We start from the raw sequence: 25,242 nt of genomic DNA on the forward strand, positions 1-25,242 counted from the left end.
TTTCACAAAGGGGTCTTGGTCTAGCTGCTTTGTTTCTGATCTTATGAAGGTGTCTGTAAGCTTCAAACTTCTTGGAGACCTTGTGTATGGGAAAGTAACTTGCTGTCTAATTAGCATGCACCCACAAGATTATTCTGTGCTACATAACCACTTTTTATAGGGGTGATGAATAGTCCACCACACATTTCTTTGTTTTAACTTATGTGAGTTAAGTAATGTTATCATTTGTGTCTGGAAGAATGAGGCCATTTGTGCTTGCATTCATCTCTCAATGGCTCCCTGCCAGGCCTGGAGCATATCGGACTGCAGGGATGTTCCTGTTTTCTCTTTCACCATTTGTGCTGTGCCTCTGCAAGTCCACAGCTCAGCAGTGGGTGAAATAGATGCTGCTTCCTCTATGTGTACTTGTACAGGAGCATTCTGTGTTCATGTCACTTCATGCTATTTGCATACTGTATTTGCTTTAAACTTACTTTTCCTCCATCGGTTCTCTGTTAACTTAGTTAATGTAAAGTTGTGCTGCTTGGCTGAGCCTTGGGGAAAGCTTTACTGAGTCTGTACATTTTTCTTCTGGAGGCTGGGTGATCAAGGAAAAAGCTGGGACCCTCCCTTCTAGTGTCTGTGCTTCTGTAATAAATGTTGTAAAAGAAAGTGCTGTTCAGCTAATATATTACTCCTAAATGTCAGGATATCTGGTTGTCACTGTGATGTTAGATTCTAGATTAGCCCCTGTGAGAGGTGTTAAAAAAATTCAGGGATCCTGTGTACAAATCTTCACTTAAATTGAACGATTCAACATCTTACTGCCCAACTTGATAGGCAGTTGTAAAGGTGTCATCTAGAAAGCTGTTTTTGTTTCCATCTTAGTGCTGAGTGTTTGTAGGCATGGCCAAGGTAAGACCAAGATTTATCCAAGTCTAAATCCATATTATGAGCAGTTTTAACAAATAGCTGGAGTTGCATATGGGGCACAAATGAACTGCAGTTTCTCATTTGCTGCTCCTATAAAGACTCCCCCTCACAGTGAGATATGCAGAAACTTGTAGCTTTAGGTTTGAAGATGAGACTGTCCATATTGTGTTGTACTGGCCCATTTTGTTGATTTACTATCTTTTGAAACTTTAAAGTTAACTTTTAGTTGAAGCAGTGAAATTCTGTCTATCCATGACTTTGTTCCTTGAACAGCTGTTTGCTCCTGATTTGTTTCTATTCTGAGAATGTCATGAAGACTCTCCACAGTGAGGAACAATTGGAAGAAAAAGATGAGCTCATGTTTTTCTTATCCTAATAGTGACACTTATAGGCTTCCCTAAGAAAGCCAGGTTTCTTTGTGTTGTGTTTTTTAAGGTGAATTTCCCCCACTGCCATTTCTCCTTCACATGGCTGTGTATTTCTTTTATCTGATGATTTTTTGTTTTATTTTTCTTCCAGATAGATTTACTTAAAAAAAAAAAAATGCTATTCAAACAAACCTTCGTCCTCCATCAGGTTTATGACCTCCAGCTGAATCAACATATCTTTCTGCTGCTTTATGGAATATTTCTGAATACACTAAATGCATTATTTGGCAACAACATTTCCATCTCTTTCTGCAGCCAAACTGAAATGTTGGGTATACCAGAATTTGAATTTTTTCTGTTGTAGAAAACTTTTGAATCTTGTTGAACAAACTCAAGCTTTCTGACAAATCTGCTTTTTTTTTTTTTTTTTTTTTTTTGAGTTACTTTTCTTAGACTATTTAGAAATTGTCCACAAATTACTAGGAATTTGTAAATTACAATTTGAAAACTATTGTTTTTGGAGTGGTACATCTGTGCCTTCTGTGTTCATTGGCACAGGGTGGGCTGGGTGGCTTCCATCTCTGATGTGTGTCTCTGCAGGTTCTTAGGGTGAGACTCAGGCTTTGTTCTTAGGTCTCTGGTCCTGTTTTATTCTTACTCAGTGGTGAAAGTGCTTGAACTCCTTTTGATTTTAGGGAAGTTGTTTCCTGAGGTTTCCTCTTATAAGCCACTACTTCCAAAACCAACAAGCTGCAGCTGGAAGTGTCCTAAAGAGGAATGAGATGTATTTCAAGGTAACGCTATAAATAAATGGGATGAAATAGATAAAGATCCTGGGTGCTGTTTCTTCTTGCTTACTATAAGCCTTCGGTAAACTACAGTTGTATTTTCACAAATATCCTTGAGCTCGTGTGGTTTAACCCAGAGCGTTAATGTACATTATCACCATTTCTTCGTGTGCAAGAGCCTCAGATGTGTGAGGCCCCTGGGAGTGATTGACTTTGCCTGTGGCAGTTTTGTATTATGGTCTCTCGTAATTGTGAATTATAGATATGGCAGAGGCAGTTCCAGGAGCTGCAGGCAAAACTGGGGAGAAGATGGGGGGAACTGAAGGATGAACCTCTTGTAGCAGCTGGAGGACTCTAGATGCCCCTACCCTGGCAGCCAAGCTGGATGCAGATCTGACTTTGGGATATGAAAGTATTGCTTCTGTTGATTTGTTTGGGAACAAAATGGCTACATATGTAAAAGGCTTCATCCAACTGTATCTAAGCCTTCTCCTCACAAGAGATTGATAATATTTCAGAGACAAATTCCTTTTTTTTTTTTTTTTCCCCTCACTAGACTAACAAGTACTCATTTAATTTGCATCCTGAGACTAAGCGACCACAAACAAAGTTCTTTGAAGGGAATCTTCCTCTTTCATTTTGTTTTCACTTCATTTAAGGAAAATAGAGATTTCCATGTATAATTTGCAGGGCTTAAATATCCTACTTAGTGTTGTCATTTCTATTTCTTTCTCCCAGCAATTATGTAGAAGCTCTTGCACAAATCTGATGAGAGAAAGCTGGAATTTACATGTTTCTTCCTCTGTTTCACTCTGTGCATAATCACTATCTATTCATTGCCTTTACAAACTCCATTAATACACCCACTTTCCTTGCCTGTGTGAGTGGGCATTTTAATGCTATTTTTGGAAGCCTGTTCTGTCTATTGAAACTCTCATTGGGCTGAAGGTAATATTAGTACTTTTGACCTGTATGTCCTCAAGAAGAAATGAGCTTCAGCAAAACTTACGAAAACGATACCACTGATTATTGAATGAGCTGACTGTTGAAGTAAATATTGTTCTTTCAGTAACCATCCCCTGGCTAAGGTTCAAGTTAGATGGTGCAGCCAGCAGAGTGAAGCTCAGACCAAACTCGGAGGCATTTTTTGTTATTTAACGTGCATTAATAAGTTCTGTCATAATGGGGGGAAAACAACTCACAGGTCTATAAAACCTGGTTACGGGCCGCAGGTTGGGTCACCACCTGATGACAGTTCAGAGCTTTTCTGTGACCGACAGTGAGCTCCCAGGTGCTTTGATTGGTGGTGGACAGTTGAGCTGTGCCTCCTGGAGAGGGCAGGTCTGGGAGGTAATCCAGTGCATGGAAATTGCAGACATTAGTCACCATTAATCGGCTTAGTTCCTTGTTAAATATCAAGGTGGCAATTTAATGCAGAACATGTAAGTAGAGTTTATTTCAATTTTGGTCTGTCCTGAAGTAATACTAAACAATGTCCAGGAATTGGGTTTAGTTAATTGAGTGTGTATTTAACAATTCTGGTTGACTTTTGTGCAGACAGAAATTTCTCACTCAAGGTTTTATGCAAAACCTTTTATTTGCTCATGCATTCTGGCTGTCAAGAGATGGATTTCACATGGTCTGGAGTTGTGCATAAAGCTGTCATGTGATAATTTGCGTGCATGTGAAATAAATTTGAAAATACTGAATATAAAAACCAGTTTTTCCTTACTCGTCATGGGTGTGTGGGTTGTTACCGTTGGTGAAAATAGGCTCAAAGCATTTAGTTAGTGCAAGTGAGTGACGTACGCCAACAGTAGAGAAAACATGGAATCAGTCAGCCAATATTCACTCCTACTGAGGAGTTCTCCTTTTCACATTGCCTACTGAATACAGAGGTAGAGGCATGGCTGAAAAAGCTGCTGTCCTTTGAAGTGAAGATTGGAGAAGTTGTTTGTAACCTGTTGTCCTAATACTAGGTTCAAATGTAAATTTAATGGATGGAGATCAGAGGGGGGATTTAAGCCATTAAAAACTTTCTGAGATGAACAAAAGTGGTTTGATGACCTTTTCTGACACCTGCCACTGAGAAGTGTGTAAATATTTCTGTTTCTTAGCTGAACCTGTCCGATCCTTGCACCGGGCGTGGAGCCATGTCCCTCAGAGTCACTGGGCAATAGGGAAGACTGAACTTCATGTGCAAGATAGCTTGCCCAAAGTGGTTGAGAATGCTCTGGTACCTGTGAAGTATTCACCCAGATTAGCTTTAGGGCTCATAAATGTCTGTCATTTGACTGGCTGTCTTTCTTGACTGGCAAGTATTTTATGGGTTTAGAGAAGAGAATCTCCTTTCTTACAAACGCATTGTTTGCCAAGTATTTTACGCATAACTCCTCAAAATGAGTCATGAAGAAAGTCTCTACAGCCATTGTGAATTGGGGGGGAAGGACAGGGTGGCTTTCTGTTTTGTTATCAGTTGAGGCCCAAGAAAATAATTCAGAGCTCCCAATGGATTCACTGGCCTCTAAATGGTCAAATGTACAAGTCAGGCGAGTTCTATCAACTGCGATGGGACATTGTAATTTCTAGGGTTCCACTTGTTTACTCTAGGAGCTACCCAAAACCAATTTGACTGTTCATGGCAGTTGGTTTGGTTTGCTTTTTTTATCTAGCTTTCCTCACTTGGGCAGGGACGTAGCTTCTCATACCACGCAGAGCTGAGGAGAGCGTGGATCAGTGGCAGCACTGGGGGAGATCAACCAGTTGTTCAGAAGCTGTATGGTTGGATTAGTTTAGGCCACAGGTGAAAGTTTGGCTGTCACAGCTCAGCTTTCACTTGCTGTTACATGTCAGCTGTGATTTGTCTGCTCTGGGGAAGGCAGGACTAAGCTAGCAGAAGCAATACTGCGGCACCATAGCTCATGATGGGATATGGTTTGCAAGAATGGTCTTTTATTATGTGAGAGCTAAAATCCCCTGCATCATCCTCTTCAAAATGGGGGCTGTCCGAGCTTTCCAGTGTGGTTTGCATATTTGCAGTAAAGCTAGCATGAGCATTATAGCGTTAAACTGAAAAGAGGAACTGGTGGTAGCCAAAAGAGAGGAAGGATATGAGTTAAAAACAGTCCTTTGCACCATTCTGCCTTATTCTCATTTGTGGCCATCTAATAGGGATCAGGAGCTGGTACTATCCCAAGGTATACAATGATTTTTCTTCAGGACTTCTAGCTTCCCCACTCTCACACAAGTCTTATGTTTCTTTTCAGAGAGCCACATAGTTGGAAAAAACTATTTCATTAATAGCTTGCAGAGAAGTAGGTGTAGATGGTTCATACTTTTCTGTAAAACCATTTTCCTAAATGGTGAATTCTGTGTTTCTCCCTTCCTACTCTTCTCCCAGCTTGGTAGAGAGCACAGTTGTTGTTTTTTGTTTGTTTGTTTGTTTGTTTGTTTTGTTTTGTTTTGCTTTTTAACTGCAATGTATTTTTCCTCATCCTGACATCACTTTCTCTCCCAAGCACCAAATGATAAGATGAGGGGAAACGGCCTCAAGCTGCGCCAGGTGAGGTGTAGGTTGGATATTAGGAGACATTTTTTACTGAAAGGGTTGTGCAGCATTGGAGCAGGCTGGCCAGTGAAGTGGTTGAGTCATCATCCCTAGAGGTCTTCAAGAAATGTGTAGATGTAGAACTTAGTAGCATGACTTAGTGGTGGACTTGTCAGTAGTAGGTTAAAGGTTGGACTAACTGTTTTTAGAGGCCTTTTCCAACCCTAATGATTCTATAATTTGTGCTATATCTTCAAGGTTATGCAATGTGTAAGATGACTGCCACCTTTTCCACTGATTGGGTTAATATTTTTTTCTACTTACTGGTGTTTTTACCAGTTTGTTAGCCACATGCCAGTGTCGGAAGAATCTGTGTTTGTCTTTAAGTGATATCCATCCCTAGCTTTGTGCTAGGGCTTTAAGGGAGCAAACTGCAGTCTGACTGTAACCCTACGGCCATCAGTAAGAGAAGTGACAACAAACCCCTTAATGCAGCCATGGGTTTGGGGTGCCTCCCCATTGTGGTATGCTCATCCTTCCGTTGCTCCTGTTGAAAATACGAGTGTGAAGTGAGGCTAAGGTAGAAAAAAGAACAATATGTATTCGCAGCAAGCACTCTGACTCTTGTTATCTGAATTCTGGGCAAGCAGTGAGCACTGATACAGCTCCATGCCAGCTCTGAGACCACTTAAAGCAAAATAAACATCTTTGCAGCATGGTCTGATACATGCTCCCTTTAGAGTTGCAGGCACCTCCAATTAATCATGCTGCCTGTGCAAGAAGAGGCTTTGAGGATCAGAGGACGTTGCCAGACTTGATGGTCTGATGGAGGGGTGGGCACTGCCTCAACATTAAGGCTAAATGGGCTGTGTTCTCAGCCAAGCGAGCAGTCGCAGACACTCCTTGCCTTTCCTTCCCTTTCTTCCCAGGCAAGAGATATCTTGTCTGTATAGAGCAAAATCACAAGCTTTAATGAGCAAAGCTCTTGGTTCTGGTTAGCAGGATGTATTAGTGGTGCGGGGCAATGCTCAGTGTTGTGTGTTTTTGACTAAAGAGCCTTCCTTCCTTTGTGAGGAAAAGGCTTTTATAGTGTAGCACAGCTGGCTAGATCTCTGCCATAAATCTATGGGCTGACCAAGCTGAATGACTTCTTGAAATGTTAATGAATGAGATATGACCAGTATGCTGGAGTTGGGCTATCTATGCGTAGCATTCATGATGAGCAAAGGGGAATCTCCTGCTCCCTGTTTGGAGTGTGCTTGTCATTATGTGTCATAGGCCTCAGCTGTGCATCTCAACAACCATGCATGCTTTTGACTTTTCCTCTAATTCTGGTGATATTGAGGAGGGTGGCATCTTTAAGCATTCTATGGGCTTTAAGGATTGCACAAATCATGCAAAATAAATGGAGGAAAAAAATCAGCATACAAAAAAGGTTTCAGTAACAGCGCATAGCCGATGACAGCCTCTGCCCCAAGAGATATAAAGTTAGAAGAGATAGATCCAATCCAAAGCAGGGGTGCAGGATGCCAGAAGTGAGGGGAGCTGAGCAGTGCAATTTTTGTGGAGACGTGTTTGTGTTAATAAACAAATACAGAATGTGTGCTTACGTATGCTCTGGGCTCGAGAAAATACCTTTGTGCAAGGTTTTGTCATTATTACACTGGTAGGGGAGGAAATGGTTCATTTGTTTATAAACAAAAATGAAGTAGCTTTGTTTAAAAATAAAATTTTATAAGTAAATTAATCTGTGGAGACTTGGTCCACTGTGCAGAGAAACATGAAATGTTTTCAGACCTTATTTTTCTTGAAAACTGAAAAAGATGATTCTGTAGTGTGTACAAATGCAGAGCTATGTGCCTGAACCAATATGTCAAACTGTCATGTGGGAGATTTGGTGAAAAACATCTTGTCCTAGGGGAATAATTTTAAACACTATATGTAGGTTTGCTGCCTCATAAGAGATCATTACTCAAATCTATTCCCTCTTATGGTAGCTTGGCCTCTGCTTAACGGGCTCAGAGTGAACAGAAGCCCATTACTGCATCCTTTAAGAGTGGTTATCGGGTGGTAGAGGGGGAACTGATCTCTGATCAGGGAATATAGTGTTTTTGGCCAAATCATCTGATTTAGCCTTAACAAGATCAGTAGCAATCCAGGAGCTTTACGCCTGGCTGGTCATTGAGGGCGGGCTGCGGCGGCCAGGCCCACGCTGTGCAGCGCGGATGGGACTCAGGGGCAGCGCCGAGCCGCGGCTGAGGCTTTGTCAGAGCCTGTGAGGAAGTGTAAGGGACAAGCCCTAAGGCAAGCGGCCGTTCCAGGGATCCTCACCTCCTGTTTGTCACTCTAATCTCTCAGTAACGCTGAAATGTAGAGTGGAACCCCTTCCAAACCAGACCGTTACCAGACTGTAATTGTGCACTCTCGCTCCCTGCTTGTCTCTGTCTCGTTTCTTTTGTTGTTACTGGCTTTGGCAAAAATTAGAGAAATTGCATGAGCTGCACCTGAAGAGTAGCACAAACTCCTGTTGCCTCTGTGTAGCATCTGCAGTAGTGCTGGCGGTACACTGTACCTTCCTCAATTGATCTTATCTCTTATGAGAGGATGCATGTAATGCATTCTAGCGCTGCAGGTGAACTCTTTTTTTAATGGGATTATTTTACCTAAAAGTCAGGGCACATCTGAGTTTGTGTAGTGTTTTTTTGGGTTGTCACAGTTAAGAGAATGTATTTAATTTTCAAAAAAGCGCATTAAGATGCTACATGATGGAAGAGGCTTTATGAACAGCTAAGGAAAAAGGCAGTGAGAAGAAAGCTGGAAGGAATGGAAATATATACATGTAGTGTCTTCAGGAATGAGGAAAGTGTCAGGGTCTAATCTCACTAAAGAGAAATGTGTTATTCCTGGGCAAATGTGAAAAACCTGTCTGTGGCGTTCGCACTGAATTTTCTGCTCAAGAAGTCCTTGTCTTCTCCCTGTATCTTCACTGTAGACTAGCAATGCCTGTGACAGCAGCAAGGCTCCTTGTCTGCACTGGGGCTCTGTTGTGTGGCAGTAACCGTGCCTTCATTAATACTGTGTAAACAAACAGCAACCTTTTATTTTCTGAATTCATGCATGCCTTTGCAAAATAGAGCAGAACGAAAGAGCAGCTTCCTAAACGTGTAAGGTCATAGCAAAAGGAGCAAAAGGATAGAAGGACATGGGAGTAAGGCTGGGTGAGAGTCTTTTTACTTTTGCTGTGTTTTTCTGGTTTTGTTTTTTTGGGGGTCTTAGAGATTGAAATGTGTTCGTATGGGTAAAGCCTGTTCAAAAGCTTAATGTATAGCTTTTGCCCAAAAGCAAACTTTAATATTAAAAATCAAAGCTTTTTAAGTCACTTGGGAGTGTGAAAGCATCTGTGCATATATGTGCTGCTGTAAAGAAGAGAAACGTGTTTTGTTTTTGTTGTCCTAGCTGGATGTAAATGTAATTCTTACATTTGATTTTATGTGTTGCTGTAACTGATGAATGCTACAAAACTATTCAGAGAATACTCTGAGATATTTACCTAGAACCTACAGTTTGTAGTGTAACAAATAAATTTGCTAGAATATTGGAAGAACACAAGGGTGTAAGGGGTGTGAAAATGACCAGAGTTAATTCACTTCGGTGTTCAAATGAATGTCTGTAAATATTTTTTTTGACATAATCACCCAAATCTTCCAGATGTTGTGGCTGGCTCTTGGAAATGCCTGTGCACAAGCTGAGCTAATAATATTAATCAAACCTCATGCTAACTTCCAGGGCATTCAGTGATTATTGCAAGAATTTTCTCTGCTGTGAGCAATTTTGCACAGTTGGCTGGGATACATAGTTGTGTGTGTGTGTTTTTTCTAGTTTTTATCTTCTGAAATACAGAGTATGGGCTGTTGCTACGTACAGGATAATGGGTAGGATGGAGTGTTATGATCATGATAAAAGGAAGGAATAGTTTCCAGTGCTAGGGATTTAAGCTCAATACTTGCAGCAACTGGCTTTTAGGTCACTTTTAGGTCGCTTTCAGACTGACCGTAGCTTTTCTCGCTTGCTCTGTGTGACAATAAGCGACCACCCGAGGGAAGGGCAAATGGCAGCATCAGAGAAACGTTGCTGTAGCTGAGGGCAGCTTGCTTGGCTTTGCTGTGCAGATGGGTGTCACCCTTGGACTGAAGGACGTGCCCACCACCAGAGCATGTAGAGGAATGCTCTAGAAGAGAATGACTATGTACAGAGGATTCCAAATAGGCAAGAAATGGGGAAAAAATAATTAATTCATGAAGGTGAGTGGTGAAGGTGAAGGTGAAGAATTCATGTGGTGCTTGAGCCATTTCCAGACTATTTTTGATCTTCGGACACTAGTGCTTTTGGTTTCATGTCTTCCATATGAACATATTGTACGATGTTTTAACTCTGATCTGTACTTCAACATTTGACAGCAAAATTAACTGTTTTCAAGTGGCACACACAGTCCTGCAAACTGGGTAGTTTTATAGCATCTGTCCTGCCTTATGTCATGTCACATCCTTCAGTTTCGAAGAAGTCTCCACCTAGACTGTCTCTAGGTCTTCAGTATGGAGAGGGTTCTTACTACAAGGGTATTGCTCATACAAATAACACTTCCAACTTTCTTGTGGTAGTTGCTAAAAGAGGCAGTTGTGCAAATTATGTTTAAACGTAATTTGTACAAAAAATCCTTGCTTTCAATTAGGTGTACTTCATGACTGACAGTGATTTATCTGAAACTTGGCAACTGCGAGGCAATGAAGTGATGACACCATCTTGCATTATCTGACTAATTTTAACCTGCTGAGTCCCATCAGTCTCTACTCACAATACCCCTCAGGACTGTGTGCACCACATAAAGCGGGTGCTGTGACATTGTTGGTTTGAATAGGGCGGAGAAACAGCAAGGAAGGCTGGTGAAACAGATCTGCTGGGAGAATATTACTGTTGTTACTGCTTGTCCAAAACAAGCATCAAGTTGATATCTTGTGCTTAAGAACATGATTCTCATCAGGTGGATCAGAGCAACTTTCATTTTTTAATACAAAAGGTTTCTTCAGAAAAACAATGTAGTTTTGCCAAGTCAGAAATATGTTTGAAAAAATTAATTTGCACTGGGTATTTTCCACTAGACTGGCTTTGAGAAAGCTAATGCCACTTTAAGACTAACTGCAAGCCCTCATTCTCTTCCTTTTTGTTTTGGATTTCAATGCATCATTTTTTGCACTCTTAATGAAAGGCCAAGACAACCTGAGCCCTTACATAATGGTATTGAGTTAGCACTGGTTGTCACTGTCCACATGATACCTAACTTCACAAGTTAGGGTCCTGCTCACCTCATATGTGGATGTTCCTCAAAGGATGGTGAATCCTGTTCGTCACTGTGGGATGCATTTTGCATTGATTCCTTTATCATTAGTTTGCTTATGGATTTTATCCACAGCAAGTATTTTAAACATAATTTACAAGTAAATAGAAGTATCTTTTTTATTTTTTAGATACTTCTGGTGTAAGAACTTCCTCACTTAATTATTGGCTGAGGACCTGGTGCTCTCTGTGTGTCACTGGTGTCTGAGTGATGGATGCAGACATTGCTGCTCGTACCAGCAAAGCACGGTGGAGCTCCAGACCTGTCTCAGCAGAGTGCCTGGACATGCGCAGCCTGGCGCTGGTCTTGGTCTGGGAATGTGCTTTCTCTGCAGCTTCTGTTAGTGTCCCTGTGTTCCCAGCTGAAAGGCTGGTCTCTTGAAATCCTACAGTAAGTGCTTCTTGCTAAACACCACAGATATCCTCAGGCCTCTTGCAACAGCAGTTCACAAGTAGCACTCTTTCCTCTTTTTCTGCAGCAGAGGAAGAAAGCTGCTGTCACAAAGACTAATCTCAAGGCACTGGCTTTTCCTGTACTGAAACCAGCATGTCCTGTACATTCAGGGAGACCTAAGAATAAAAAAATAATGGGTACTGTACATTGCAATGGACCTGAACAAATACGAATGAGAAAAACATTTCTCTTTCTCAGTTCTTTGCAATATTTACTTAGGGTTATTGTTTGTTTATGTGTTTGTTGTTTTTATTTTCTCTGGTTTCCCCGAAGTGCCATGATAATCACAGCTTGGGATTTGCTCATCTCTACTTATGCATTAATACGTTAATCACGTGTCGGTGGATTAGCCCATGTTGCGTTGTTCCCTGCTCTCCACTGTGCCTGCAGGATGCTGCAAGTGCACCAGCTCCACAGCACAGACGTGTCAGTGGTGTGTGAAGGGCCGAGGTTGAAGTACTCCCCCGGGGAGGTAGGAATGCTTGTTATTCTTCAGAGAGGCAGCAACAGACTGTACATCGAAGGGAGGAAGTCTGGGTTGTGAGGAGGCTGTGAGTAGCAGGAAAGAAGAGTAAAAGTTATGAGCCTTTAGGCAAAGAAAGGATGTGCTATGCTAAGGCAGTCATTGAAATCGTGCAATGGTTATTACATGGAGATCTGCTTGTGCTTCGTCTCTGCTAGTTGGTATTGTATATTTATCAAAACTGAGTAAAAAATCCAAAGCAAATTAGAAGACATTGTAATCCATTTTGGGGTTTAGAAAACATCTATGTCCTGCTGATTTTCATTACAGCAGTAAGTGAGTAAATCTACAGAAATTGAAACCAAGATGACACTGTGCTAGGCCGAGGTGTGTAACATAGCTCTACAATTCATTTCTCAGTATGATGTTATGATACTGTTTTCAATAAGAACATCTCTGATATCCTATAATCAAGTATTTAGAGCATTTTCTATTTTAAAGCAGGGACTTCTAGACTGGTTTAAGGTTATTTTTTAAGGATAAATGTAATATCGCTATAACTGAGTAACAGAGATGTTTGGTTCCTGTTTGATATCTGGTGTAGTGCATATCTAAGTGAAACAAACACGAGTGGCCCCATGAGGTGCAGTAAAGCTAGACTGCTTAGGTCTGTGGAACACTGGAAGGACAACATGAAATAAAATCTTACCAAGGTTAAATTCACAGCTATTTTTTGGTATATGTGGCATGTTCCAGCATCAGCCTCACCCATGCAAGATGCTCTGAGTCTATCAGAAAAAAAATGCAGTAGCCTGCCCTTGCTCTTGCTGCTGTTAGCTCTTTGTGCTCTGGGTGAATATGAATGAAACGGTGAAAGAGAGGAAATGCAGACTGCCTGTCAAGATGTAGCTTCTTGCCTTGACTCAAGCTGTTACTCTATTTACTTGCAGTTTTTGATCCCACTAAAAGTCCTCCTTGCAGGGGCTGGAGAGGGCTGTCTACACTGGCTGGGGCTTCCTCCCTGTCCGCAGAAGTGGCGCTCCTGGGGGATGCGTTATCTTTGAGAGGATTTTCTTTTGTTATCAGGCTGGCTTGTCCTGGAGGGAGGGGAGCAGCAAGCAGCCTCTTCTGTGCCACTGGCTGGCCAGCAGGAGCCACAGCAGCTACGAGCCACTGCTTTTCCACCTCAGAAAGCCTTTAAGAAGGACCCTGTAGAAGGGTCATTAAGGAAATATGAGAATTTACAAGGTGAGGCCTGAATTTGGTGTTTTTTGTTTTGTGATTTGACTAAGAGCAATGGAGGAAATCTAAAGAATTGATTGATTTCAGGGAGGTGATGAAGGAAAGATATCCGTAGCCACAGTGGGCATGGGAGGGGGGAAGGCACATGGAAGCAACTTTGAAGATGACAAAAACGTTTTTACCACAGAGATTACTGAATGTGTTAAGAAGGAAAGCAAGGGAAATTAATGGGTAACAGCCAGAGCAAGTTGTGAGTACGTGGTTATATACTTTGTAAGCAGCATTTTAGCTACTTTTCATATTAATTGTAAAGCACAGAGGAAAAAGGCCTGGAACATTGTTAGGGGTGTTTTAGTTAATCTTTTCGTTTTCTGTGGTTAACAGAAACTAACAGGGGCTGAAAAATCATACAAAAATCTCAAAACATATAAATTATCAGAGAAATGTTGTAGCAGTATTGCATTAAAACAGGTAAGTAGGGAAGCATGTACCCCTATGAGATGACGAGGAGAATGACAGAGGATACAGGGAGGTTCGGGGCTGGTTTTCTGCTTAGAGAGGCTTCGGTGTTGCTCTCAGCCAACAGACGGTGCACAGGGGTAAGGACTCCCTGTAATGCTGTAGTCCAGAACATGCATAGCTAATTGCGTGTAAATCCACAATGTTCAGCCGTGTTGACGGCTTGACTTAAAGCCAGCACATGCAGAGTTGAACAGCTCGGGTGAGGAGAGATGGGTGGGATGCAGCAGCGCGGGCGAGGACGGGGCACAGGCGCTGGGTGAAGCGGGCACGGGTCCCCCTGCCGGGGCTGTCCCTGCCCAAACTCGCGGCCGCCGGCGCCCCGCATGCTGCTGGCGCAGGTGCACTGCACGGTTCTCATAACACTCTCTCTGTGAACCCTTTCCAGCCCACGACCTTCCCCCGAGCAAGACCTCGGCGGCGGCGCAGACTGGCAGCCACTTGCAGTGCCTCTCGGTCCACTGCACGGACGACGTGGGCGAGGCGAAGGGCCGGACTGCGGTGCCGACGTGGAGGTCCCTGCACTCGGACATCTCCAACAGATTTGGGACTTTTGTGGCTGCCCTGACTTGAACAAAAGAAATTATTTTTTTTTCCTCTTTTTAATTTCAAAGGGCCGCTACTGCTAGGTGGACTATTTTTCTAGGTTGGTACCTGCTTAGTGGCGTATGGACTGGAAAGGGTTAATTTAAAGTAAACCTCAACCTTTTTTTTAATCTTCTGCCACAGTATGTTACCAGTGTTAACCCTTCTGCAGTTAGCACACTTTTGCTTAAGATTTTCCTGCTAGACCACGTTTTCCCATTATTCTGTAATCTTGGCATACATTTATAGATGAGGCCTTTTCCTTTTTCATCTCAGCGTATGTCCAAGTCACGTATGTCATAATAAGACAAAGATACTACTTCTCCTCCTTCTTTTCTTCTTTTTTTTTTTTTTGTTTTGTTTTGTTTTGTTTTGTTTTGCTTTGTTCAGTGCTTATTACAATGGTAATCCTGAAGAACAGCAGTTCAGGAATAAATGCCAGTTAAAGTGAAATTGTCATCATTATGTTATATATTGACACCCAGCTTTTGCCAGTCACGTACAAACCAAACAATTAATGCTCTCTTGAACATTCAGGCAGTGATCCTACCCTTTCCTGAGAAAATTGTTTTGTTATTAATAATGTTCAGCCTGCACCTCCCTCCCTCATTTGCTCTCCATCTCTCTTTGCGAGGTGAGGACAGGGCTTTGTTTGTTTACTGTTGTGAAGCCCAGATACAGAGCTCTGTCATGAACGGGCTGGTTCAGACACAGCCTGGAAAGGCATACAGATGTGTCTCTAAATAAGTCTAACAGGAAGTTTGCCTCGTAGTGAATTGTCCTTATATTCTCCACCAAACACCCAGATTGCAGTAGCATTGTCTTCCTCTGTCGCTCACTTTGAGGCGTGAGGGGTGCACGTGCTCCCGAGCAGGGTGTGCAGCCTTGCATGTTCTCCATGGTGTTCCCAGAGTTGCCACTTTATAACTGCTGGAGGAAAAAATCAATCCCCCCAGATCCATTGAACTCCTTCTCTGTTGCTCTTAGCATGCAGACCCGTGTCCTGGCCACAGGAGCATGTGTGCATCACATGCATTTATCTGTGGGAGCTGACCCAGCTCCCACCATGGCTGTCCTGGTGCAGTGGCAGCAGGTGAGCAGTGGAGACAGCAGAAACAAGGGGCTATGTGACCCAAGCCGGTCAGGACAGGGAGACTCCAAGTTATACCCCCCCGACTCAGTCTTGGTCCTGATTTTGCCATGCATGTGAAGAACAACATTATTAGATGGACACAATAAAAGGAAAACCATACTTTCCTGGTCTTGATAGATAATACTTGTTTGAGAAAAAAAAAATGGAAGCAAACCAGATAAAAATACAAATGACACGATGATCTGACACTCCTCTGGTTTTACGTAACGCTGTCTATTATTTGTGCATCCTCTGTTTACAGGGAGTGTGAGCAGTCCCACCCTTGTTCAGGCCAGCCTGGCTTCCTTTGCTTTCTGACGCTTAGTACCATCACTGGGGATTTAGGTTTTAGCTGTGAAATAAAAGTCGGACTTTCTGGAATTATTACTTCTCCCATGAATTCATAAAATGTCCCTTCCCAAGGGATAGAGTTCTAAGACTGCTTTGTGCTTTTAGATGATTGTTTTGAGCCTTTAATTATTTTGAAGTAAGGTTTTCAATAGACATCAATGGGGAGGGAGTTCTGCCTACAATGCTAATGGCACAGCGCAGTCTGAAATTCTCACTCTTGATCATAAGTGGCATCAGAAAAATTCCAAGTGTTTAGAAAGACAGTTCTTTCTTGTTATTTGAATGTGCTCTTATTAACCATGCATGGATTGATTTCCTTTTATGGTTCTAGTCAGTGACTTGATTTTGGAAAAAAATTTGGGGTTCTGGGCCTTGATTTTTAATATTACTTTACTTTTCATTGAAGCTGGAGCTCCCACTTGGATGAGGATTTTTGCCCATCCTGAAGCAATGGACTATGGAGTCGCCTTATGCCCACTTGGTTTGGAGCAAAAAGATGTGATATTTTGTACCTTTTATAGGTGTGTTTGCTACTGAAAGTTCAGAGCTTTTCCCTGTACTTGCAATAAAATATCACTGTCCATGGTAAAATATCTTCTGGTAGAGTAACAATTACCAGATGTCACTCTGGAGGATGCTTCTTTGCCTGTGATTTCTTAAATGCCAGTTCATCAAAATAAGTGTTTAACTTTAAATCCTGTCTAGCAAAGCGCTTGAGGATATGCTAAACTGTAGGATTTCTGTATCTGGGGTAAGTGCTTTGGTGGATTTGGTCTGCAGTTTTAATTGTTTTGTTTTAGCTTGTGCTTGTTCAAACTAGGTGTGTCTTGGAGTAAACCCAACAAAACACATGCCTAGACATATGATACTGTCTTTCAGCACTTACAGCTGAAAATTTAGGAAGAGTTCATGGTCTGATGGCATTCCTCTACCATAGCTCAGGCCTGATGGCTTACTTCTTTGTTTTTTCCTGCTGCATTCAAGAGAACAGGTTTTTCAAGCTTCCTCAGGTCAGGGATGCACACCCTGTGCTACCAGAAGGAGACCTTTAAATGAATGCTGGATCAAACACTGCAAACTTTTTTTAAAGAAAATCCTTCTGTAAGTAGAAATACATTGATTGAGTTGGTCTTTATACATCCTTTTCTTTGGGTTTGCTCTCTGCAGCTTGTACTTCTGTTCTGGAGTTGCTCTCATTCACTAGGGCTTTATTTTCCCACTTTCTTATAGGAGTATAAATTGGAAACAATTCCATAAAGAACAATGGAATTCTAAGTATTTTAAATCATATGAAATGAGAGGATGGGGCGTACTGAAACCAGGGGTCGTATTGTCAGTTGGTCAGCTGCACGCCTGGGAAGTGCACGGGGCTGTAGCTCTCAGCAGCAGCTGAGAGTGCTCCCACATCGCTGGGACTGTTGGGGCTATGAAGCGAATGCAGCAGGTGGGCAGGATTTTTAGATAGTGAGGAGTTAGAAACAATGGTTGACCTTCTGCTGGGCCTTATTGTCCATATAGTTTTGCTAAATAATATGGCTATGTGCAGTCCTCTCGCTAACCTTCTGTACATTCAGTCTTGCTGAATTCAAGTGACGTTACCAACTGAGCAAAAGGAGAAGACAGAAGCTCTACTTGGAGGAGCTGTTGGCAACACAAGTACCAGTGTGTGCTTTTATGGTTTCTTTGCATCCTGCCAAAGATCAGAACAGACACAGTACATATGATGGACGAGTACAAGTGTAACTTCATGCTCATAACCTGGTGTATTTGGTACTGACAACATACACAGAAGGCTAGAGCTTTCTCACAAAGCTTATATTGCCTGTGGTAATTTTACTGCTCTCATTTTCTCCATTAATTTGACACTGAATGCACTGTTTTTTTTAAATCTTATTTTATTTTTAACATATATAAAATATCAGCATAGCCCTACATGGTAAAAATTGAAATGATTTAATTTTGGGAGTAATGACACTTTCAGCCAAAGAGTGTTTGAAAGCTGTAGTTAAAAATCTGTTGTGCAAGAGGTAAGTTGTGCTCTTTTGTGGAGAGGGAAACTGAGGCACAAATGTTGTCCACCTGAGCTGTGTCAAAGGCAAATCCATGACAGGGCTGAGCTATAATCTACATTTGACCTCTGGCTTGCAGCCCTCATCGTTGAGCTGTTCTGTGCTTCTGCACAGTGCTAGGCTTCTGAGGACAGTTTGGTACAATAAAGAGGGACATATAATGAGTTACAAGTTCCCCAAGTTGACTGCATAAAGACAGAATAATTTAAACTTGTACCTGCACATCATACATGGCTTCCAGAAGTGAGGGTGTTGTACTAAGAACTCAAAGATCTGTGGTAAATACACTGCTAAGATGTGCACACTTCTTGCTTTATATTTTGAACAGCAGCTAAAATAATGGCTCCATATTTATTTTGGAAAATTCTCTCCATCTTGCCCAGCGTTTTTGGTTCTCACACTGTGCTGTAGGTGCTGGTTTAACTGGGAGCTTGGAAGTTGCCTGTCTTCTTGTTCTTGGCCTTGAAGGCTCAATTTCCTCCTGACCCAGGTTGCTGATCTTTCTGGTATATGTTAAAAGAAACTCTGTACTTATTCTTTAAGTTAAAGTATAGTAGCAAATTGAGCAAAATATCTTTTGCATTTAAATTGAAATATCTCTTTGCCAAAAAGAAAAGAAGGGGGGGGAAGGGAGGGAAGAGTAGGACTTATTTATTAAATACTCCTGAGAAATTTTTCCAGGCCATTTTTTCATGGGATTAATAGTTCTCTGCTATTCTAGTTCAGTTGTTAGGAGCATCAGTGAGAGAGGAGTTAGACTCATTTTTATTTTGTTATGGTGAATTTCATCAAGTATGTAAGGATTTCAGTGTGTGATTTGGGTGGAAGGGAATGAAAATCAAAGTCATGTCATCCGTGTAATTTAGGGAACTTTTTCAGATACTGTATTTAGATGTGGTCATGCTAAGGCTAGCTGACCTTTCCAAAACAGGAAATCAGTCTGAAAGCTTCCAGGAACCAATGATAAGGCAAAATGTTCACACATTTCTTAAAGAAGGAAAATGTAATGTGACCACAGGTCACCAAAATACTTAAGCGGGGCGTGCTTGCTCTACTGTTGGGAGGGAGGGAGGAGGTGGGTGGTGGGTGGGGAAAAGCAGACAAAAATAAAACAAAACAAAAACCAACAACAATTAACTGGTAAATTTTGATTTTTTTAAGCTGCAGTGTAAGGTTTTCTCAAATACTAGATTCACAGCTGTTCAATGGATGGTGCATAAGAGCATAAGCCATTTTTATAAAATTGTTTCTCCTTTATTGCTTAAGGCTAATGGAGAAAATAGTCTAATTTTGTCATAGAAATTCTCTGTTAAAATTGTTGGTTTGAGTCCATCCGCTCATAGATTCTGACTGATGAAACTGCAGGCACTGATTTCCGGCAGTTAAAACTTTATCACTATTCACTACCCAAGAATATTACAGCTTTAAAACAGCCTTAAGCAAAAGGATGTTATTTCTTTGTTCTAAATTTGGTTCATAGAAAGGAAAAAAAAATCAAAACACTGGTAATCCGTACTGCATAGCAAACTCTTCTGAAAAATGTTATTGCACATGTAAAATATGAAAACTTGACTCTGCTGTGTGTTAGGCAATCCTGTAATCTTTTTTTTTTTTTTTTTTTTTTTTGGATTCTTGTTAAATTCATTTCTTAAATGCTTGGTTGGAAGACTGTGACAATAGCTCATGAAATTGAGTGTTATTTTTCTTTTTTTTTTAAATATGTAAAGTGCAGTCTTCTGTATTCATGCATATTGTACATATCTGTATATGTTTTACTGAGCAACTAAATAACAATAAATATGATGTTAATGGTGGCTATTGTATATTTCATATTGTACTTTTTAATTTTTGCAGCAACTCTTTTTTTTCCCTTAAGATATGAAGAAGTGAAATGACGGTATTCACATATATGTAAACCTTGGGCCTCGTGATAATTGGGACAAATTTCACTAGAGATCTGGCGAAATCCTCACTCTAACAATTGGCTTCTCTCACTGATATGGCTTCCACCCAGAGCCTGATTATTAAAAAAACACACGTGGGGATACAATCTTTTCCTAGTAACTAGGCTAGGAGGATTCCTAGGCTTTGCAGATTTCCTTTTTGCATGCAGTGAAGTGCACCTTTCCTTCTCTGATGCAATGACAGCATGAGCAATAGGGAGTTCTTGTTAACAGCCCCTTGGCCAAATCCTGACTCTCAGCTTGAGTGTTTCTGGTTCAGACCGACAGACACAGAGTGTAGCAAGGTTGGACCTAACTGGTCTGACCAGGAACATCCTTTTAGCTGAAGTCACTTCTCCTGTGCTATTACAGCAATTCCACAAAGTTTGCTGAGCTACCTCACCTGTGGTAAAGGTTCTTGATGAAGAAATATAAACCTAACCAGGACCAACAGCAAGTCTGAAATTTGGCAAGGCTCTTCCCTGCATTTGGAGGATCACTAATTCTGTCCGTGTAAGGTGGAACACTGAATCTTTCGCAGAACGTCTTCTGGCAAGATTTTGAGTTAAATTCTATGAATTAAAATTAAACAGGCTAGAGGTCTTACTAAGATTCTAAAAAAACATCCCTTCGTCTCTCAGTTATTCAAACTTCAGACTCTTTAATCCTTTCATATTGCTGCAAGCTTTCCAATGAATCCTTCAGGAGAAATGTCCTATGGTATTTTCCAAAGGAAAAACAAACAAACAAACAAACAAAAAAAAAACAACAATAGCCCAGGCAGTGCTCAAACATGTTTTTGAACCAAAGAAACACCCTTCCATATCTTTCACGCTCAGAGGAAACACAGAGGAGAGTTTTCTTTCTTTCTTTCTTTCTTTCTTTCTTTCTTTCTTTCTTTCTTTCTTTGTTTTGCTATCACATTCAGTGTAAGTTGAGATTCAGAAAGCTGTGCAGTGCTGAAAGAGCAGAATCATAAATTTTGGTGTGTAATGTAACAGGATGAACCAATGCATCTCCCACACAGCTAGTGAGTTGTTCTTGCATCTTACCAGCATTTCTTTATGCTGAATTAGGTATCTAGTAACTAATAGGTAATTCATTAAAATATAAATAAAATAGCAACACACTGTATTCCGCATAATCCCTCTGCATTCTTTTGTAACATTGAAAGCACAAATGGAAAAATAAAAGAAACTGTTTTGAGAACCACTTCAAGTCAGTTGAGGGAGAAAGCTTCACTTCATGCTTTTAGTATTCTTGGAGGGACTGAACAATTTGCGAAAGAGACATAATCTGTTTTAAAGATATGAGCTTATTTCTCATTATTTTGGGTAGGTATAGAGGTAACAGAGATGTGATAACCTTGGCTGTAAAAAGCTGTTTCATTCTTAAATGCTCTCCCATACTAAATCTGTTAATTATATGTTAGATACATTGCAACTCTAGCTTTAAAAATAAATAGCTTGTTTACTTGTTTCTATGTGCAACCCTTCTGAGAAGTAAAACTTGTGTTTTCACAGCTTTTTGCTCCTTGCTGTGTAAGCAGTGTGCAGGTTTTTCCCCAACATCCATCTCAAACCCGTAACTTGTAAGTTTTTATTGAAATTATTTTTTTCATTTTGGTTCTTAGTGATTTTTAAGTTTGGGCTTCCTTTTGATCCAGAGAGAGGAAACAACATTCTTGGAGGCTGCATGGTTCCTTCTTCGCAGCTGAGATCCCCAGGAGATGAGCTCTCCTGCTCTTCCTGTGCAGCCCAGTTTCCCCCCAGGACCAGGTGCATAGTTTTGGTCACAGGGAGCTTCTGGTGTTCCTCACTCCTCTTGATTGCCCTTGACTTCTTCACAGTCCTCCCATTCTAAAAGAGATGCTTGCAAGATGGTGACTCTTCAGGGTTAAGATCATTATGCTACTTTCAGCTGTTTGGGTATTTGGGACATTCCAGTGCAATTTCAGTCTCAGCTACTTTGCCCAAGCACAGTCTTGGGGTTTTCTGGGCTGTTCTGCTCACCTCAGCATGTCCTCTCTCTTTTGCAGCATTTCTCTTTCCCTTCTTGTAAGCAGAGGCTCTGAAGCTTGTCTGGAGGAGATGGATGCTCCTGCAGCCATGCCTTGCGCTGGCTCTGTGCCGCTCTGCCCGTCTACTGGGTGCTAGGAAAAGCCCCCGTGCAGCAGCTTTCTGGCTGCAGAGCCCACGCCCTTCCCCAGCTTGTTTAATGCACTCTCATTTCTTTTATTTATGTGGTTATTTCACTAAAATGGCCATAAGCTCTGATAATAGTTGGATTCATGCAGCCCCTAAGTACACATGATGGCTGTTTCTCAGCTAGACCGGCTTGCATGCGAAGACTCCTCTGCTGATAGCAGCTGGAGCTGCTCCTCCAGCAGCCACAGTGTTCCTCTCCTGTCTTTTCCTGGCACTGGGAAGCCATGAGGAGCTTGCTGTTCATTGTGCATCAAGTAAACGAATGAACATCAACTGATTGATCTCTGATTTCCTACTTTGTGCTGGCCTTACATGTCGTCTAGTAGTGTTGTGACCTCTGCGGATGCTGGCACGTGCTTGCTTACCTAAATCACTTGCCTTCGTGCCCAGTGCTCTGTGTTCAGAGAGGAGATTCTGGTCTGTGTCAGTGTTAAGCAAGCACTACAGAAAAGCGAGTGGTTGGTTGGAGAGCTTTTGTAGTTCTTGCTCTCCTAATTGTTGCTCCCTGTGCTCTGAGTCTGTGCTGAGAGCTGAAATCTGGCTGTAGTGTGTCTCTTTTCCCAAGTCATTTAACTGACTTAATTATGTCCTTTGAGTTATTTTTTGCATGAGGCTTTGGAATTCTTGTCACGGAGGAGACCCTATAAATATGTATTGCATGTTCAGCAGTCAGGGATCTGTCCAGAGCGCAGCTGGATCCAGTGTGCTGAGATCTGCCCAGCCCCTCTGCAATCACCTGACAGTGCTAACAGCCTGGAAAACAAGTGGCTGCGTGGCAGTTTGTGCAGCTCAGCTTGTGCATGGAGGATGCACGTGCTTTTCTGTGAAGGCTGCTGCAAATATGGCAAAAGAACTCGGCACGGCTTTGTGACTATTTTTTGCCATTAGGAGTTAAAAGTCATTAGCCCAAGGAGCCCTGAGGTCTGAACTGTTCTAGGCTTTGGAAGGAAAACACTTGTCTGATCCAGTGTGAAGCTGCACACAGCAAAGATGAAGAGATGCATAAGGCTTTGTTGTTTGTGGGTTTCTGTTTTTCACTCTCAGAGAGTCATTTAAAGCCTTTTTCCCAGGTTGCTGTCTGTGCTGACTGCTTAGAGACTACCGCTGATTTTGTGAGAGCATGGCAGAAGGCACAGGTTTCCCTGGAAATGGAAGTAAATAAACACATAAATTAAAATTTCTGTGAATTACATTCTTGCGGCTGAGAAATGTTAGAAGACGGAGTTATGATTTGCTTTTAATATGAATCACGTACTTCCAAATATCTCCAAAATGCCTAGCTGAGGCAGTTGCTTTCCTGCTTGGTGGCCACATTTTGTAGCCTCCACAGCCAGTTTTAGCTTTATGTTCAATATCATCACATACATTTTTCTTGTAAAAACATTTGAAAACTCTTTGCTCGGCTGAACTCTGTAATGCTGTGCCTGCTGGGCAGAGGTTGAGATAGAGGTGATGTCTATTCTCAGCTTTCCTTTTTTTTGAAATGTTGCAGAGCTTATTACTGATAATGCAGAAAGTGGAGGTGATGGGACCTGAAGAAAATCATTTAGGTCGTCTTTGGTTAATTAGTGCAGGATTGCTCCATGTTCTCTAATTCCCAGAGCTCTGACCAGAACAACTAACACTGAGAAAGCAGTGGGGATGCAATAACCTTTTATTTTAAAAACAGAAAACAAACAAATGTGCAAAAACACCCAAAAACCCCAAGCCTTTATCCCTAGCTGCCAAGTGGGGATAACATTCAGCCTGATGGAAGGGGAAAAGATCTCTCCAGCTGTACAGCCTGTGTTGTATTTGCACCACCACCTTCTAGCACCCACAGACAGTGGTGGTGCGCTGCCAGGGCCCCACTGGGCAGCTCCTGTGGCCCCCCCGGCTGCCCCTGGCTGGAGGATGGTGCTCGGTGCTCGGCACGGCACGGGATGTGGGAACGTGGACCCCTTCCCATTCTCGCTTCACCTCGGACAAGTGCTCGCCACAAAGCCTGTAGGCAACACTCAGCTTTATTATTTCCAGCTTTATCTTGTGTGTGTCACCACCTGTAAAACTGGCACAAGGGAAAAACTGGAAGCCCTGGTTAGCAGTTGTTGTGTCCTTTGGCGTCAAATGTTACTAATCCGCAGAGAAACAAGCAGTTGAATTGGCAATCGATGTTTAAAGTTGAAGCGTTAATTTCAGCCTCCTTCTTGAAGGAGGCTGAAAACTTTGGTGTTATGAGGGCTTATGTCCTGATGAAACATCCTGAAGGGTTCGTAATACATTGGGGTTAACTGGCAGAGAATATTCAGTGCTGAGCTTCAGGAGGTGGGAACTTTTCTCAATTTCCTTTTATCCTCTGTAAAATGCCCCCTCTCCCTTCCCCCTTTCTTCCCCCCACCCTTTTTTTCTCTTTATAAAGCTGGAATTCTTCCAGACTCTGCTCTGGGCTTGCAAGAAAACTTTACTGTGTAAATTTGCTCTTTGTGTTGGGAGTCCTTTGTTTAAACAGCATTGTGAGCTTGCTGGGGAGGGATGGAAAGAGGGGGAGCTGGGAGGAAGAATTTGAAAAGCCCTGACCCCTGATGAATAAAATCCAGCACATTAACACATTCTTCAATAAATTCATGATTGCAGATAAGGTGGGAGTCCCCAGGGCTGGGCTTTTCATTAACCCCCTGCTGGCTAACCCAAACAGACTGCAGTGTTTTGTTAGCAGGCTAGGACAAGCAGACCCCTTTTGTGGTGGAGGGGCTGAGCATGCATGGGGAGATCTCCTATAGGAAACCAGGTTACAAAATGGGACTCTATTTCAGAACAAACTCCTTTTGGTTAGTTTGATGAGATTACAGAAGGGAAAAGGCTTTAACAAGGGGCTTATTGAAGCTAAGTAACTGTTCTGAATACAGTGAGGACCAGGGCAGAAAACATATGATTCCCAAGTAAATAGGAGCCTCTACAGTATGGCCAAAACAGCAAGGCTGGACATGCTCAGAACGGTTATTGTGTGTCTTGTGGGATCTGAGTGCACCCCAAGAGCGACTGCTGGTTGTGGATGCTCGCCCAGCACACCCACACTTGAGCGGGGTCAGGCACCTGCACGGCATGCACAGTGCGGATCACACCTCGTGTGGCTTTGAAACCATACTTGTCCTTCTTGTTTCTGATGGGAAAGTTTAGCTAGGGAAATGCTTTGCTTTTGTGGAGTTTTGTCCCCCCCCAAAGCCTCCCTCCCATATGATGTAGGTCTTCTGGGTTGTTTATTGGAATATTTACGTTTCAAAAGGGTCTGAAT

The 25,242-nt window shown here is 42.0% G+C and overlaps 1 protein-coding gene across 2 annotated transcripts in view; it reads left to right on the forward strand.

Annotated features, from left to right (window-relative positions):
• The window catches only part of MN1 (MN1 proto-oncogene, transcriptional regulator), a 105,892-nt gene that overhangs the window by 22,233 nt on the left and 58,417 nt on the right, over positions 1-25,242 (forward strand). Inside the window, exon 2 of one of the 2 annotated variants that reach the window (XM_082774165.1) lies at positions 14,073-18,424. The exons of the other annotated variant lie outside the window; for it this stretch is intronic. Coding sequence (XP_082630291.1) covers positions 14,073-14,257 — 185 coding nt within the window. The 3' untranslated portion in view covers positions 14,258-18,424. Of the gene's footprint in view, positions 1-14,072; positions 18,425-25,242 lie in introns of those variants that run through there. 2 annotated transcript variants of the gene reach the window in all.

Source organism: Aythya marila (genome assembly GCF_965140915.1).
Source record: "Aythya marila genome assembly, chromosome: 17".
In the NCBI taxonomy this organism is placed as follows: domain Eukaryota; kingdom Metazoa; phylum Chordata; class Aves; order Anseriformes; family Anatidae; genus Aythya; species Aythya marila.